Here is a 17,304-nt window from a genome sequence, read left to right on the forward strand (position 1 = left end):
TCACGTTCCACGACACATCTCCTCCCATGAAATTGAACACGTGTCCAGTAGGGAATTTCCTGGGGTCCGGTTCGCATGATCCGCTTTACAGCATTCTACGCCCCAGATTCGCATTTAATTGGCTGGCTTGGTTGACCATTAAACTGATATCCGATCGTGTCGCTTGCGCCAGAATGTAAAATGTCCATTGCTTTCTGGTATGGAACCTTTTTCATTTCGCGGATCTCATCCGGCGTCACCAGTGACATTGAGTTGTCCAGCTAGATGCTTGTTTTCGCCGGTTCGCCAAATTGAACCGTCGCAACACGCTGACAATGTAGTGCTCCTGATCTACCTACAGCTCTCCGTTCTTCCGGTCTCGCGTGATCCTCAACCCCAGGCGGAAGGTCGCTTTGCTGAGGTCCTTCATTTTGAAGCGATTGTGGAGGAACGACTTCAATCTCCGCTTCGCTCGTGAAGATCAAGCTTGAGATCAAGAAATCTACGTGGACGATTGGTGACGACAATAATTTTCTCACCGTCAACTCGGAAGTACAGCCATGGACCAACTATAGACTGCTCCAGTCCGAACTCTTTCAGCGCTTTGTTCAGCTGACTGTTCCACCCCGGCAAACCTGTTTCAGCCCATACAATTGCGAACAATTGCATACAATTGCGAAGTTTGTGTGCCGTGGACATTAGCTCGTCGAGGTCAGCTTTCGCAGCAAGCCGATTTTCCTCTTGGAAAGCATTCCGCAAATGCTCCCAGGCTTCCTGTGCGTCCTTCGCGTTCTGCACCAGGCTGAAAGTAGTCGTCTCCAGGCCTTGCTCCAGGCTCAAGCAAATCCTGGCCAACGTTCGCAAACTAACCTTTTCGTCAATTTGCTGGCGAACGCCCACGCGTCTCTTCAGCTTCTCGATGATAGACATGGCAACCGCGCTGATCCATCCGTTCCCAGCGGCCGGCGGCACTTCGGCTCCGCCTACGGCATTCGGTAATCCAGCACCGGTTCCGTTTGCACCATTCTGCTGCTGACGGTCCAAAGCGAAAATTTTAATTTTTCAACTTTTCTTCTGGCTATGCCCAGCCTCGAGCCCATAATCTTTTGCAGAGTAAAAGAAAACGACTGGTTCGGTTCATTGCCTAGAGAGTCTCTAGTAGAGACTAATAAAACAAATTTTATTTGAATTTCAACCGCTTACTGTGACTTGTGCATGCTAGGCGTTGCTATATGGTAACTTATGTAGCTTTGGCGCAAAACGACGTCGTCTGCTTTCTTGCTCCTGATTGGCTGCGCGCAACTGGAGTGGAGCTGCGCGTACTGCCCGGCGCGCAAATTGCGCAACGAAAGAAAACTTTACAATATATTCGCAATAAGCCATTTTTAAAGAAAACTATAAATAACTTTTTAAATTGAGGATTTAGAACTTTGTTGTCTTTGGGAAAAATGTTGCATATAAAATTAATATCATTCTTTAGTTTTTAAATGTCAATCATATAAAGTTCTACATTTAGTATCTAAATGCAATCGATTTTCGCCTGTTTTTGTATACGCTTCCTTTCACATTTCATTCTCCATCCAGTAAAGTTATTCCCACATCACTTCCAACTCAATGTTTTTGTACTTATCTGCTTTCATATCGCCGTTTACTGCACTTCGGTTCAGTTTGTTTCGTTTGGTCGCTCTAATACAGGCACAGCAGAGAGCACAATCAAAACAGCTATCTGGCGAATGGGAAAAGTATACATAAGACTAGACGACTTTCATAACTACAAGCACACACATCATCGCCTCCGATCAAAGTCCATCATTATCTGAGGTGAATCCATTGGAGCTTCACATTGCATTTTTGTTCTAGATTTTCTGTGTTATTTTACCAATTTTACAGTGAAAATGATGAAAAATTGTGTGACAGCTTTGCAGAAATCTGCAAAAATGTTGAGTAAGTTATCAGTAGCTACACGGTAACCCTGTAATACCTTTCATTAATATGGACTAAACTTTCAGGTCACTCAACAGGTCCTGTTTCCGTGATTGTTAAAAATCAAGCTGGTAAGTTTCTTAATATTATTTAAAACTTATTCATTAGGGTTTGATTCAAAAGAACTTTCCCTAAATAGTGCCCTGCTACATACTTACTTATAACATCTTTCAAAATTTGTGAAAATCTTTTAATTTGCATTTTATTCAGTATTGTGCAATTGTACAAGATACTTTACCGGCAAACCTTCGCTTGAATTTTGGAAGTAGGGTCTGGGACCATTTGGGCAGGAGCACCTATTTTGGGCACTTGCTGCTATAACTCAGTCAATTTTGAACCGATTGACTTGATTTTTGAAACACGATTAGCAAGGCGCAGTATCTCGCTCTGTTCAAAAATTGAAGTCAATCGGTTTGCAATTGACTGAGTTATAGCAGCAAGTGCCCAAAATAGGTGCTCCTGCCCAAATGGTCCCAGACCCTACTTCAAAACTTTGAGGAATGGAGTCGTGTTTATTTCGGTCGGAAAGACACTTTGAAGAATTTCCGCGATCACGCTTACCACCCTTACCATTGTAGTGAGTTCTTAAAGAATTTGAAAGGAATTTAGATTTTTATTTGAATTCTTGGGTTGGGTTTTGCCTAGCAAACATACGACTTATTCCATTTCCAATTTGGTCCAAAGTTTTTTTTAGGAAAAAAACGCCTAAATTAACTCTTAAAGGATGTTGACAATTTTTTTGCATACTTTTACTTATAGCTTTTGACCCAGTGGGTGGATTTTCAAAACCAAAATGTTTTTATCAAGGGGATTAGTTGTGCTATTATATGCATATATGGAGATTATGTTATGCTAGAACATTTTGGAGGTATAGCTGTAAATGTAGTGTACACCACTTGTTTTTCACTCGATTCCGCGTTTTATTTGTACATATGATATATTTCAATGGAAATTGCACAATATTCTTTGTTCGGGTTGGGACTGTTAGTTAGAAATGTCTTATGTCCTTTTACAGCTGTAACATAGATCTCCAGGTTATCCAAAGCGTTCAGATGTTTTGAACTTTGTCTACTAAATACAAATAGTTGTGTTTACTTTTTAAATCACGTGAACTTGATGAATTACATTCAAATATACATTTTTGAAACTTGAAATGATGGTAGTCATGATCTGGTGATATTCTAGCCAACTTAAAATAGCTCTGGAGTTCTGATTGTAAGGCCTTTACCTGTAATAGTGTATCAAACTAATGTATGCATGTCAGAACTGATTTCATAAGATCCATACATGTAAATCAGAGTATGAAACACTAACTGCACATCTATGGCAATACCTTAGGCCATCCAAATCATTCTGGAGTTAAGGTCTTTATATCTACACCCGTAATAACGCATCGGGTGCATTTCAAACTTAATATAGTGCGTTTTGGTAGTCATAGAAGATCAGTTGAATCATATGATACTTGTATACAGAGGCACCCTGGATAATCCGAACTATTCTGAAGGTGAGAAATATGGTTTGAATTTGAAATGGTATATTAACAGAAGGGGAGCGGACCTGGTGTGACGGTTAGAACACTTGACTATCATGCCGGGGACCTGGGGTCGAATCACACTGTGAGCATGAGCATGAGCATAGATGACCGCACAATTCGTAGTTGCTACTCCGTGATTGACCAGAGCAATCGAAATTGCACAAGGAACCAATGAATAGGGCTTGGGACTAGCTTACTATTCTCAATGTACACAGGTCGAGAGCTCTCAACTTTAATAAGGTCAATAACGGCGCCGGCCACGTCCTTACGGTCATCGAGGGTGGAAGGGAATGTTAGTAAGACAAACGTTGTTAAAAAGACCGCGAATCGCTGCATCTCCACGTTTGTCTCAGGAAGGAATTTTTTGTTAGTAGGGTAAGGTACATTGTCAGTCCGGGAGTCACCTATGGTTGGTGATATGATTTGACAATGGATCAATATACACAAACCGCCGTTAACAACCGACCACTTTTCGACGCAAGAACTAGCCAAAAAGAAAATTCTATCGCGCGTCTCCACTCCACTAGGGAGCAGAAACCTTTAGTCTATTCCACACAGAAATACACTGAACGCGACTCACTTGTCGGCGCCCGGATTTTTTCTCGACCGGCGAACCCGAAGTAACATTTTTCACTCTTGTGTAAATGCAAAAAATGAAAGAAAATATTTATTATCAACTAAAAGTGTATTCGAAACTAGCGCCGAAGGGAAGCGAAAAATTCGGAACCGACTCGAACCACGGCGCGCGCACACTCGTCCCGTCGTCGGAGCCCCGCAGAGAGAAGAGAAAAAAAAAATCGCAAAAATCTAGCAAAGCGAGCGCGCGAAACTTTGCTGCTGCCGAACTACCGCACACTACTGACTGCTTTGCGTCCCGTCGTCGGAGCCCCGCAGAGGGAAGAGGAAAAAAAATCGCAAAAATCTAGCAAAGCGAGCGCGCGAAACTTTGCTGCTGCCGAACTACCGCACACTACTGACTGCTTTGCGTCCCGTCGTCGGAGCCCCGCAGAGAGAAGGGGAAAGAAAATCGCAAAAATCTAGCAAAGCGAGCGCGCGAAACTTTGCTGCTGCCGAACTACCGCACACTACTGACTGCTTTGCGTCCCGTCGTCGGAGCCCCGCAGAGGGAAGAGGAAAAAAAATCGCAAAAATCTAGCAAAGCGAGCGCGCGAAACTTTGCTGCTGCCGAACTACCGCACACTACTGACTGCTTTGCGTCCCGTCGTCGGACGGGGACCTGGGGTCGAATCACACTCCCGACAAACTCGCAAAATGTGAGTTCTTCCTTCGGAAGGGAAAAAAAGCGTGGGTCCCGAGATGAACTAGCAAAATCTCGTTAATACAGATAGAAAAAATATTTTGACAGAAGTGTACAAACATCAGAATTTGCCGATTTGATTCATGCATATAGTGCAAGCTATGGGAGAAAAATTTCCAAAGCATCAGAGATATCTGAGGTCACCTTTCAGTATTATGTGGTTAAGGCCTTCAGATCTACACTCGTAACAAAGCATCCTGCACGTTCAAAACTTGGTGTGGTGTGATATAGTAGACATATAGCTTACCATGGTAACTTTCGGTACTTAGCGCCGGGCCTCCATACCTTAGTATGGACGTAGCGACACTAGCCGGAAGCTTCCGCTTACTGGTGTACACCGCAGAGATATTGGACATCATCCGGGAAAGTGCCACTATAGCTGTGGAGGCTCTTTTGCAGGCATAATCAACATGGCTACCGCAGGTAAGCTTCTCATCGATCATCATCCCCAAGTGTTTGACGGAGCGCTTTGAAATGATAGTGCAATCGCCTACACTGATCACCGCTTGCTGCTCCGACTTTCGCTTGTTCACAACCACCAACTCAGTTTTGTGGTGAGTCAATTCCAGTTTTCTTGGATTTCATCCACGCCTCCACAACCTTGATCGAGTGGGCAGTAGTGGACTCCTTTTCTTCGATCGATTCACCGTTTAAACTTCCAGCGTAATGTTGTCAGCGAAACCGATGTTCTCCACCTTCACCGGGAACTCGAACCTCAACTCCTCGTCGTACATGACAAATCCATAACACCGGACCTAGGATGGAACCATGCAGACTCCTGAGGTTCTGTGTAAGCACTTCCGACCCACCTCTGTATCATACTAGTATTTGATTCTGTAAATAGCTTCTGAGAATCTTGTACAGGCACCCGGATATCCCCAGATGCTGGAGCGCATCGGCAATAGCCCAACTGGCGCTATTGAACACGTTCCTTACATCCAGAGTCACTACTGCGAATCCCCCTTCTTTTAAGCTGCAGCGCTACCTCGGCTGTCTTTGTAACCGACAGGATAGCGTCTACGGTTGACGTCCCTTTCCATTTACACTCTCGGTGTGCCTCAACATTGTATTGAGGATGATCTTTTCGAGTACCGTCCCCGCCGTATCGATCAAGTACACTGTGGTGCATAATTGATCGGACAAACGCCGATTTTCATACAAAATGGCCAAATTTGGGATGCTGTAACTTTGGTTTGCGTTGATGGATTGAGCTCAATTTTTGTCATGGAACTACTTATATGCTGAATTTTACGTAAACAAGATACAACATGTTTTCGTTCACAGGTTTGGGCGTGGAAAGACGTTCAAAATGTGCAAAAGTGATCGGACAGCGGTACCCGTTTGATTTAGACACGTGCCGCTGTCCGATCACTTTTGCACGAACGCCTTGCCACGCACAAACCTGTGAACGAAAACATGTTGTACCTTGTATACGTAAAATTCAGCATATAAGTAGTTCCGTGTCAAAAATTGTTTCTCCACCTCTGGCAATAGAACCAGGCTCTGTCGCTTCCAAACTTCTGGGAATACTCCCTCGTTCAGGCATTTCTACACAGCAGACCTGAACATCTCGGGATCCTCTGCAATAGCTCTATTAAGGCCAAGTTGGGAACACCATCCGGACCTAGGGCCTTACCTACGCTAAGGTATTTCGCTATCTCTGCGAGTTTCACATTGGTGACCCTCTTCTCATCACCAGTCCCACTCCCCGGCTGTCCTACGAAAGGAGGCCAAGGGCTAGGGTCATGACGCGGAAAAAGTCCTCCAATGATCCCCTCCAACATCTCCGGAGATTGCTCTGTAGCAGCCATCACACCTCTCGTCTTGGCCATAACGATCCTGTATGTGTCACCCCACGGGTTCGTATTGGCACTCTGACATAGACCCTCAAAGCATGCCTTTTTGCTTGCTCTTATCTCGGTGCTCGCTGCATCCGCCACCTAGCCCGTAGGCAGGCGCGGCGCAGGTCCGCAATCGCGTCGGTCCACCAGTAAGCTGGTGGCCTCCCATTTATAGGGTGGACTCGCCTAGGCATGGTCGCATCACACGCACGTGAGAGCACCGCTACCAGCTCGTCGCCGTCTAAACCGATTAAGTTTCGCTCACGGCGGAGCGCCTCCCTAAATACCCCTTCGTCGAAGTATGATGTCTTCCACCTGCGAAGGCTTGGCCTTGGCCTAGCCGCCTCTTCTTCTATCCGCTGTCTGCTGTTATTGTAGTCGATACTGTAGCGAACCGCCAGGTGATCGCTGTGAGTAGCTATCGTTTACTCTCCAGTTCGAACTACTTGTTAGGCCAGGACTACAAAAGGTCACGTCCATAATTGACTCCGCTCCGTATCGACTAAAGGTACTCTTGGTCTTGGTACCGACATTAGCCAAGTCGACATCTAAGATGGCCAGTGTTTCTAGCAGGATCTGACCCCGCTGGTTCGTGAAACGGCTTCCCCATTCCACGGCCCAGGCATTAAAGTCACCCGCTATTACCACCAGCTTTCGCCCTGTTAGCACGGTTGTTAAGCGGTCCAGCATTTGCGTGAACTGCTCGATCGGCCACCGCGGAGGCGCATAACAGCTACAGAAGAAGACCCCGTTTACTTTGACGACCTTCATATGTAGTAGACACCAACTCCTGGACGGGGTATTTACCCGTCGTCCATATCGCCGCCATTTTTCTGGACCCATCCTCGACCCAGTTGCCGTTGCCGGCGGGTACTCGGTATGAATCCGCTATGATGGCGATATCCGTCTCCCACTCACAAACCGCTTGACAAAGCAGTTGATGAGCCGCGTCACAGTGGTTCAGGTTCAGCTGCGTTACATGCACTGTGATTTGTTGTTCACTGCGGCTTTCTTGAAGGCCGGGCACCTTGGACCACCCATCGGATGTCGGAGATCATGCAGATGGGCGGACTCGTGCAGCTTTGGGCCTTATGACCTTCAGCGCCACATCGTCTGCACAGTTTGCACCTGTCGGGGCCTTTGCAGTCCCACGACTTGTGTCCTGGTTCCAGACACCTGAAGCAAACCTCTGGTGGCTCGTGGAATGTCAGACCAACCCACCTTTATGTTCCCTATCTTAACGGACCTTTTGACGTCCGCCACAGGTAGCTGAACCAAAGCTATCTGTGTCCCTGCTGGCCCTTTCCGTAGCATAACGGCTGCGGCGGCCACCTGCACATCGCACTGTTGCCGCAGTGCCGTGACGAGCTCTTCCACTTCGGTCTCATGTGTAAGAGCCCTCACCTGCACACCCTCACCAAGGACCTCTTCTGCTAGCCTCTTGTAGGCGGCGCTCTTGTGTTCCTTCTGGCACTTCAGCTTCAGGATCATCTCGCCCGTACGAGTACGTCTAATACTGCGTACGTCGGCTCCAAGACCCTCAAGCTTGGCGTCGCTTCGCATCGTCTTCAAGACGTCCGAGTACTTGGACTGTTCCGTCTTGATGACGTCGCCTTTCTCGCGTCTGGCATCTGCCCTCTTACACCTGGGCTTGGCGTCCTGCACTACTACCAGCGGATTAGTCTTCTTCTTCTTTTTCCACTCTACCTTCGTCCAAGGGGGGTCCTCCCCTTGGATCGCCCTGCTCTGTGGCTGCTGAGGGCCCACCAGCGGCCGCAACCCCTTGTTCCCATCGTTTCGGGACGGGCCAGCCTTTTCAGGCCCACCCTTCCCAGCTTTCCGGGAACCCTGGCTGGAGTCCGACCTTCCGGCATCATTACCGACTTTCGGGGTAATTATTCGGCTGGCTTTGCGGGCACCGCCAGACAGCTCCTCGCCTGACGGCTGCCTTGCCCGCTTCTGCGGGTGCTTGCCCCGTTTGTCGCGAGCAGTCGCTTCCACCTGCTTCGGACTTCCTGCGAAGGAAAAGGCCTCCGTTTGAGTAAACTTCGGCACTTTCTCATTTGCAGGTTCCGCTGCTGCAGCAGTCAGCAACGCGAGTACTGCGTGCTTCTGCTTGGCCTCGTCGATCGACATCCTAAGTCGAAGCAAGGCCGTTTTCAGGTCCTTGCTTATATTCGACTTAGTGGACGCAAAGTCGATGATTTTGCTGCTGCTGCTGCTGCTCAGCCACCTCTATTGCGTCCTTTGTTTCCTTGGTTGACGGCCCTCAGCAACCACGCTCCGTCCATAACCTCCAACGGCTGGCTTGCCGGGAAGTGGACTGGAGCACCCACGCTTGAGCTGCGTACGCAGCTCCCAGCGCCTACCTCCTCGCTTCTCTTTGTCGGAGACCTCATCAACCCGCTTCTTGCGAAGGGGTTGATCGCACCACTACTTCCACCTGTTTTGATTTTTATTTGATTTATTCATGATTACATCTCACGAGTCGCACGGGAAAGAATGTCCACCACGCCAGAGCCCTGCATTAACGCGGTAAGGGACAGCTTACTGTGGGGGATGCTCAGGTACCCCATAGGCTCCGTTAAAGATCGAGCATCTTTATCACCCCCTCGATCACTCATTCCTCAGCTACGGGGAGCTTGATCGTGGCGTGCCTGCCGGGCCCTTCCGTAGACGAATCGATGCACTTGGTGCATTTATTTCGCACTGCTGCTTGAGGGCAGCTATAAGCTCCTCTGCGTCGAAGATATCGTCCAGCTTTTTACACTGGAGAATCGCCTTCGCCATTAGGGCTCTCACCTGCACTTGTTCGTCCAATACCTCCTGAGCTAGTGCCTTGTATCTTTTTCTTTCCAACCGTAATCCAAAGATTCTCCTTACCTTGGTTCGGTCGACCCCCGTTCCTCTTAGGGTTGGCCTCTTGAGACATGGTTTCCTTGCCCTTTGCGCGTTTCACAACCGACCTGGCAGCTTGATTGCGTTAGCCGCCCCTTTCTTCTTCTTTGGCTGTTCGCCCGCCTTTGTCGGACGCTTCTTGGGCCGCGTATCCAGGATTCGACCTCTATGCTACGGCTTCGGCGTGCTGCATGGTTTCGTATTGCATCGTTGCGTTGCCAGCAAAGAGAAAACTGTCCTTTTGGGATGGCTTATTCTTGCTTGCATCAGTATACCCCACTCTTCGACCAGCAGATCATACTCCTCCTTGGCCAGAGCCAGCGATTTGCGGAGCTTCGGCAGGTCCTGTTTCAGGTCCTTGCTGATGGTAGTTCATCCGCTCGTGTAGCCGATCAGCTCGTCCAGCTGTTCGACAACTACCAACATCTTTGGTTGACTGGGCTGCTCCTGTTGCGGTTCGGCGCCCGCGTGAGGTCCGCGCCGGTCATCTGCGCTACCTTGGCCGGTGCTGCGCCGCCTCGTGCTCCTTTCGATGAACCTCCTGCCGCCTGTTTGCTGGTGGGTACACCACCTCCTCGTAGTGGCAATCTCGCCAGTCCTCCTCGCGCGAACGGGTTCAACGCCGTTCCCTCTGTCTCTACACTCTCGATCACACTGTTGTTGTTCATGGATTTCTTCTTCTTCTTCTTCTTTTTTATGGCTCGACGTCCCCACTGGGACTTGGCCTGCCTCACTTCAACTTAGTGTTCTTTGAGCACTTCCACAGTTATTAATTGAAGGGCTTTCTTTGCCTGCCATTGCATGAATTTGTATATTGTAAGTACAAGTATACATTATGCTCAGGTAGTCGAGAAAATTTTCCCGACCGGAACGGGAATCGAACCCGCCGTCTCCGGATTGGCGATCCATAGCCTTAACCACTAGGCTAACTGGAGACCCCTGTTCATGGATTTAGTAGTCGTCATTTCTAAAGAGCCGCTATTTCTCACTGCAAATGATGAAGTTGCCAATGATCCTGGTCGTTATCTATGCAAGTAGGGAGGCCCCTCGAGGGTTGGCCCAGGCCCTTAGAATGCCGTTGCTACAAGCTCATTTGTGCGTAGTTTCCTAAGCGTGTATTTGCCATTTTAGTTACCACCGATTAATAACCCATTAAACATACCAAGTTCATCATTTTGCATATTCCATTTCTTTTCAGTTCGTTCCCTATGTTCCGCCGCCAGCAAGTACAATTTCGAAACCCTAAAACTGTCTACGCCACAGCCGTTCGTCGTGCACGTGGAGCTGAACCGTCCGGATCGGCTGAATGCCTTCAACAAGCGCATGTGGATCGAGCTGGGCCAATGCTTCAGCCAGCTGCACGACGATCCGGATTGCCGTGCGATCGTTCTGTCCGGAGGCAGTGCCAAGCACTTCACCGCCGGAATCGACCTGATGGACATGATGAAACTGGGCCAACAGTTGGGCGAGATCGAGGACATTGGGCGGAAGGCTAGGCTGTTCGAAGGGCTGATCAAGCTGTACCAGGACTCGATCAGTTCGCTGGAACGGTGCTACAAGCCGGTGATCGCGGCGGTTCACACTGCATGCGTGGGTGCTGGTGTGGATTTGATTACGGCGGCCGATGTGCGTTACTGCACCCGGGATGCCTGGTTCCAGGTGAAGGAGGTGGACATTGGAATGGCAGCTGACGTGGGAACGCTGCAACGACTGCCCAAAGTGATTGGTAGTCAAAGTTTGGCTCGGGAGCTCTGTCTGACGGCCAGGAAGTTCAAGAGCGACGAGGCCCATGCCTGCGGTTTAGTATCGAGCGTATTCGAGTCACGCGAGGAGATGGTCAAGAAGGCGATCGAGCTGGCAACGCAGATTGCTGGCAAGAGCCCGATCGCGGTACAGGGAACTAAGAAAAACATGGTGTACTCGTTGGATCACACCAATCAGGAAGGGTTGGATCAGATTCGGGAAATGAATATGACCAACTTGCAGAGCGAAGACTTCATAAATGCCGTTATGGCTCAGCAGAGCAAGGATGAGATGCCGGTGTTTTCTAAACTGTAGATCAGCTAGATCTTTGTTTTCAAGTTAAGGTAAATGCATTGTATGTTTTGGTTAACAGGCTTTCTTTTCTGCTCTTATTACTCAACATCTCCGAAAGTCCTTAAATTCCTGTTATATTGTAAGCTAGAGTATGACTAAAAGACTAAAGAGAAATATCCAATTATACTTACTAAATTCCGGATCGTTCAAGAGAGCAAACTCGATATCCGTTCCATGTTCATCGAATACACGGAATGCGACGGGATTATGTTTCTGTTGAGCAGTGTCTTGTAAACGTCGTAAACCGTGATCTTCTTTACTGGATTTGGGTAACTGAAAAGAAGAGCGTCATCAGTAAAAATTCTTACTTCAAAGTAACTTGTACAGTTCTGTACAAAGTCATCTTACGGTTCCCCACAGGACGCCAAAAACAGCGACTCCCCGGGCGGAGGCTTCAGGTAGCACACGGTCGTAATCTCCTTGTCCAGCTCCATCGGTTCGTCGTCGATTTTCGCCTTCGTTACCGTGTTCCGATTGAACGGGTGTGCCAGCTGGTGCCCAATATCGTACGCAAACGTCCCGTTGGCCGTCGTCCGGAAGTGCTTCCGCTTGGTAACAACCGCCATCAGGATGTTCTTCAGCAGCACTTGCACCGCGTGCACAATCAGCTCCACCGCATTCTCGTCCACATTCATCAGACCATTCTCCCAGGCACCCACCAGCAGTCGCCCCAGAACGAGCCCATTGTCCGGCAGAAACAGCTCCTGCGCTGCATACCGGATCGTGGGAATCGTCGCACTCTGGCTGGCCACCTGCTCGTAGTCCACCAGTTCCTTCGGGATGAAATCGTGCACCGTTGCCGGTTCAAAAGTTGCCCGATCCGTAGAGGATTTCGACGACCGTTTCCTCTTCTTCGAACTTCCGCTCTTGCTGCCATGGCTGGACTCCGCCCCGTAACTACTCACACTTTGCGGCGGCGAGACGGCATCGATTTTGTTCAGAATCGCCAGCAGAAACTTATTGTGCAGGTGCATCTGATCCGAACTGAACAACTTCCGGCACTCGAGATCGAACTCTTCCTTCGGGGTTTTCTTGCGGAACCAAAGCTTCATATTCGCCAAATAAAGAGGCCATTTTTCTCCGAGGGCCAGCATCAGGGTTTGCTTGGCCGTTAGCACCGGATCCACTTCCTCGGCCGAGGTCATTTTCGAGATTTTGACCGCCGCAGTTGAAGCAAGCACTGCACCAAACAAAAACTGAATGCGTTTTAGCGCACGCGAAGAATGGAACAAAACAAACAGCATAACAACAGGCGAAATGTTTGACAGCTGTCGAAAATGACGTTTTCTCGCACTGTGACGTGCGCACTCTCTGGCGGCGACTAGCGGATATGTTTAGTACAAAATTCTGCAGAATATGGGGTAGGAAAGCAGATTTCAGGAACTCCCCGGATAAAAAATTACCATTCATTACATGGTAAATATTATTAACAAATGACTGGTTTTATTGTTCACAATAAAACACATAGTAGATATATTGTTACTTTTTACAATAGAAATCAAGCCCACATAGTTCGTACAATAAGTGAACATTAGCTTTATTAGTGACTGATTGATTCGATTGTTTTTCAATAGTTCTATAATAATTTAAAGTTACTATCAGTAAAAATTAATTTAAGTTGTTTTTAAATAGTTGCAAAAGTGCCTGCAAAGTTCTCATGGACTTTTTATTAAAAAAGAGTTTATTTCTCAATTACACTTAAAAACAATTTGTAACAAATGAATAACAATAAGTATTATTGTTGCTTGGATCATGTTTGTATAATCAAATACAAAATCACTTGGCATATTTTTTATAGTTTTCGTTTTAAATTTGAGTACAGTAGATGTTTCAGTTATCGAATGTTATTCGCTAAAACTGACAGACGTCAAGCCGTGTTGGCAGAGGAAGCTCTCAATGAATAACTGAGGAAGTACTTATAGAAAACTAGCAAAAAAGAAGGTATAGCCAAGTGAGGATGTTAAGACAAGAAAAAGATGAACAATGATTTTTCTAATGTTTTCTAATAAATTAAAGGAATCTAGTAAATAGTAAACTACAATTGATAACAATACAAATACAATTAGTTTAATGGGGTCAATTGAACCGATGTTAAAATAAACATGCAATAATATTTGTTGTTATGTAAACAGATTTCGCCTTTGAAAAACCATATTTCTCGGTAACATTTTTCTCCAGCATTTACAGATACTAATGGCCACATGAATATTGAACGATTTATGGTATGGATCATACGACCTGAGGTCTGACTTGTGATATTTGGCAGTTATTTGAAAAGATTGAAGATAGATCTTATCAACAGCTGCCAAGCAATACATACCAGACAGACATCAGAGTGTTTGATTCTTATCATAAAATGTGCATATCATTCTGGCGGACGTTAGTGCTCGTAAATGCTGGATATAAATGTTAGCGGGAAATATAAATTCTATGGATTTTCAAAAGCGAAAACTGCTTACAAATTACAACAAATATTATTGTATTTTTATTGTAACAACGATTCATTTGACGCCATTCAATTAATTGTATTTGTATTGTAAGAACAATGAAAAAACATTAAGATATATTGTTATCTTTTGAAAATTGCCCTAAAAATGTCTCATAAAAACACAATACATTCTATTGTTTTTCGCGAAAAAGTGTATGAAAATTTTCTCAAAATTTTATGGTTAAGATACATAACGACCACCATTTTTTATTGTAAAAGTGCCATTTACCATTCGCCGAATGGTATAGAACAATAGGGGTGATGGTGAGTGTGTTGTGTGAATTACAATATGTTTAATGGTGAATGTTTTTCGAAAAAATGGTGTTGTAACAATAAAATTTATCGTATTTTTATGATACTTTTTATCAGGGTCGTTTTAAAGTTTTGAATAGGTCGTAAGCGACATTACCAAAAATCGGAGATAACTTTTTGTGAAGTTTTTGAGTAAAGATTTCTGCTTACTTTTATATTGAATGCTTCAAGTTGAAGCCAGCAGCAAAACAAGAACCTTTATGCACATACAAACATAAGTAACGATTTTTTTTACGGGAAACAGATTTCGTCGAAACCGAGGTCGAAACAAAATGTCACGAACCCATATGGACATACCTATAGTGGTTTCGCAGCGCGGCATCACGAACACTAATGCAAATCTACTGGTTGAAAATATGCCCATTTGATTTTGCTGGGATCAGCTGATTTTTGTTTACTATTTTCAACCAGTAACTCAGGTAGTGTTCGTGTAATGCAACGTGTACGTACACGCAACACCACTTAAAGCAGAAACCACTATGTACGTTGAGTTATTTGAAAATCATATCATAAACTTCTGGAAAATTTTCTGGGGGAATCCCTATAGAGGAATTTCTGGAGGAATTTATAATGAACTTCTGGAGGAACTCCCAATGTTACTCATGGAGAAATCTATAAAGGAACTCCTGGAGGAATACTAGAGAAATTCCTGAAGGAACTCCTGCAGAAATCCATGAAGTAACTCCTGGACCAATTCCTGAACAAACTCCTGGAGGAACACCTGAAGGAACTCCTTGAGGAATCTCTTAAGGAATTTCAGGAGTAATATCTGAAGGAGCTCCTGGAGGAATCCCTATGGAAACTAGTGAAGGAACCCCTGAAGTAACTTCTCGAGAATTGATCACTAAAATAACTGAAACGGCCGCTATGAAATGAACAGATAGCGCCACCGTAGTCTTGTGTGTTTGACGTAACTCGACTGCTGTCACTGTGTTACAGTCCATATACGATGGCTCTTTTGTTTTGATGCGGTGAGTAGCGGAAAAGTTGGCTTCAATGATCCATTGGGTTTTTAAATTAAGAAAAATGTATTGATTTTTTGATTTTATACGAAAGAGCACCTTTTTCTGAACCACTATGATTTTTTTTCAGATTTTTAGAACATTATTTTGGTACCTAAAATCAATTTTGAAGAGATGTTTCGAAATCACCTTTTGACAGCTGGGCAACTGCTTGACAGCTCCACCCAGTACAAAATTCGACGAGGGGTGTTTCGACAAATCGTTCCCATACAAACTTCAAACTGATTTTTAAATAGGTTCCCGGGCACCAAAATTCATGAAAATTTGGATTTCGGCTCAGTTTTGCATGCAGTTTCAGAATATGAAATTATCTTAACAACGCTAAAGAAGCCAATTCCGGGAATAAACTCCTGGAGAAATCCCTGAAGGAACTTCTGGATAGAACTCTGAAGGAACTTCTAGAGGAATCCCTGAAGGAACTTCTGGAGGAATTAAAAGAACTCCTGGAGGACTCGCTGGAGGATTCCGAGGAGCAACTCTTAAAGGAACCTCTGCACGAACTCTTGAAATAATCCTTGGAAGAACTCCAGAAGGAATCCCTGAAGGGACTCCTGAAGGAATAACTGAAGGAACTCCTGGAAAAATCCCTCCTGGAGGACTGAAATAACTTCTGGAATTCACTGAAGGAATTTCTGGAGGAACTCCCTGAAGAAGCTTTTGAAGAAATCCTGGAAAGAACGCCTGCAGAAATCCTGGAAGGAACGCCTGGCGGAATCCTGGAAGGAATTCCTGGATGAATCCCTGAAAAACCTCTAAAACCTTAAAGTGTAAGTGTGGGATCCTTCTTAGAACCATTGAAGAAACATCTGAACATTCAGGAGGAATCCCTGAAGAATCCCTGAAAACTCTTGGAGGACTCCTTGGAGGAACTCATGGAGGAATCCCTGCTTGAGCTACTGAGGAATCCCTGGACGTATTTTTGGAGGCATCCCTTGATGAACTCCGGAAATAATCCATAACCATGGAGGAACTCGTGGAGAAATCCCTGCATGAACTATTCGAAGCATCCCTGCCGGAACTTCTGGATAGAACTCCGAAGGAACTTCTGGAGGAATTAAAAGAACTCCTGGAGGACTCGCTGGAGGATTCCGGGGAGCAACTCTTGGAGGAACCTCTGCACGAACTCTTGAAATAATCCTTGGAAGAACTCCAGAAGGAATCCCTGAAGGGACTCCTGAAGGAATAACTGAAGGAACTCCTGGAAAAATCCCTCCTGGAGGACTGAAATAACTTCTGGAATTCACTGAAGGAATTTCTGGAGGAACTCCCTGAAGAAGCTTTTGAAGAAATCCTGGAAAGAACGCCTGGCGGAATCCTGGAAGGAATTCCTGGATGAATCCCTGAAAAACCTCTAAAACCTTAAAGTGTAAGTGTGGGATCCTTCTTAGAACCATTGAAGAAACATCTGAACATTCAGGAGGAATCCCTGAAGAATCCCTGAAAACTCTTGGAGGACTCCTTGGTGGAACTCATGGAGGAATCCCTGCTTGAGCTACTGAGGAATCCCTGCTTGAGCTACTGAGGAATCCCTACTGAGGAAACGTATTTTTGGAGGCATCCCTGGATGAACTCCGGAAATAATCCATAACCATGGAGGAACTCGTGGAGAAATCCCTGCATGAACTATTCGAAGCATCCCTGCCGGAACTTCCGGGAATCCCTGACCCGAGGGGCAGATCACTAGCGCATTTTCGATTCAGCCATAAGTATTAATTAACTACATCGGCTGTTTTCCTACTCTCCGTATCGACCAATGTGGCGCTAGCTTCTATGCGCGAAAAATCGCTAAAAGTAAATCGCAAAAATATTGTATGGCGAATACCATCTAAAGG

At 45.9% G+C, this 17,304-nt stretch overlaps 2 protein-coding genes across 2 annotated transcripts; one reads left to right on the plus strand and one right to left on the minus strand.

Moving 5' to 3' along the window:
- The first annotated feature begins 1,631 nt into the window (after positions 1–1,631).
- Positions 1,632–11,671, plus strand: LOC109425514 (delta(3,5)-Delta(2,4)-dienoyl-CoA isomerase, mitochondrial). The gene is made up of 3 exons (XM_019700764.3): positions 1,632–1,923; positions 1,989–2,033; positions 10,752–11,671. The coding sequence occupies exons 1-3, from the start codon at positions 1,875–1,877 to the stop codon at positions 11,609–11,611; spliced, it is 954 nt and encodes a 317-aa protein (XP_019556309.3). The 5' UTR covers positions 1,632–1,874; the 3' UTR covers positions 11,612–11,671.
- Positions 11,672–11,708: 37 nt separating this feature from the next.
- On the minus strand, positions 11,709–12,841 carry LOC109425515 (transcriptional adapter 1). The gene is made up of 2 exons (XM_019700765.3): positions 11,999–12,841; positions 11,709–11,923 (listed from the first exon to the last, which is right to left on the minus strand). Exons 1-2 carry the CDS (start codon positions 12,793–12,795, stop codon positions 11,797–11,799), a joined length of 924 nt encoding a protein of 307 aa, XP_019556310.1. The 5' UTR covers positions 12,796–12,841; the 3' UTR covers positions 11,709–11,796.
- Between the last annotated feature and the right edge of the window lie 4,463 nt (positions 12,842–17,304).

Source organism: Aedes albopictus, chromosome 1 (genome assembly GCF_035046485.1).
Source record: "Aedes albopictus strain Foshan chromosome 1, AalbF5, whole genome shotgun sequence".
In the NCBI taxonomy this organism is placed as follows: Eukaryota; Metazoa; Arthropoda; class Insecta; order Diptera; family Culicidae; genus Aedes; species Aedes albopictus.

Excerpts from the sequence above, each read along its gene's own strand:
- LOC109425514 (XM_019700764.3), top strand. The coding sequence starts at position 1,875 with ATGATGAAAAATTGTGTGACAGCTTTGCAGAAATCTGCAAAAATGTTG. Across the intron at positions 1,924-1,988 it reads GAAATCTGCAAAAATGTTGA|GTCACTCAACAGGTCCTGTT; the intron begins GTAAGTTATCAG and ends CTAAACTTTCAG. Across the intron at positions 2,034-10,751 it reads GATTGTTAAAAATCAAGCTG|TTCGTTCCCTATGTTCCGCC; the intron begins GTAAGTTTCTTA and ends ATTTCTTTTCAG.
- LOC109425515 (XM_019700765.3), bottom strand. The coding sequence starts at position 12,795 with ATGACCTCGGCCGAGGAAGTGGATCCGGTGCTAACGGCCAAGCAAACC. Across the intron at positions 11,924-11,998 it reads TTGGCGTCCTGTGGGGAACC|TTACCCAAATCCAGTAAAGA; the intron begins GTAAGATGACTT and ends TCTTCTTTTCAG.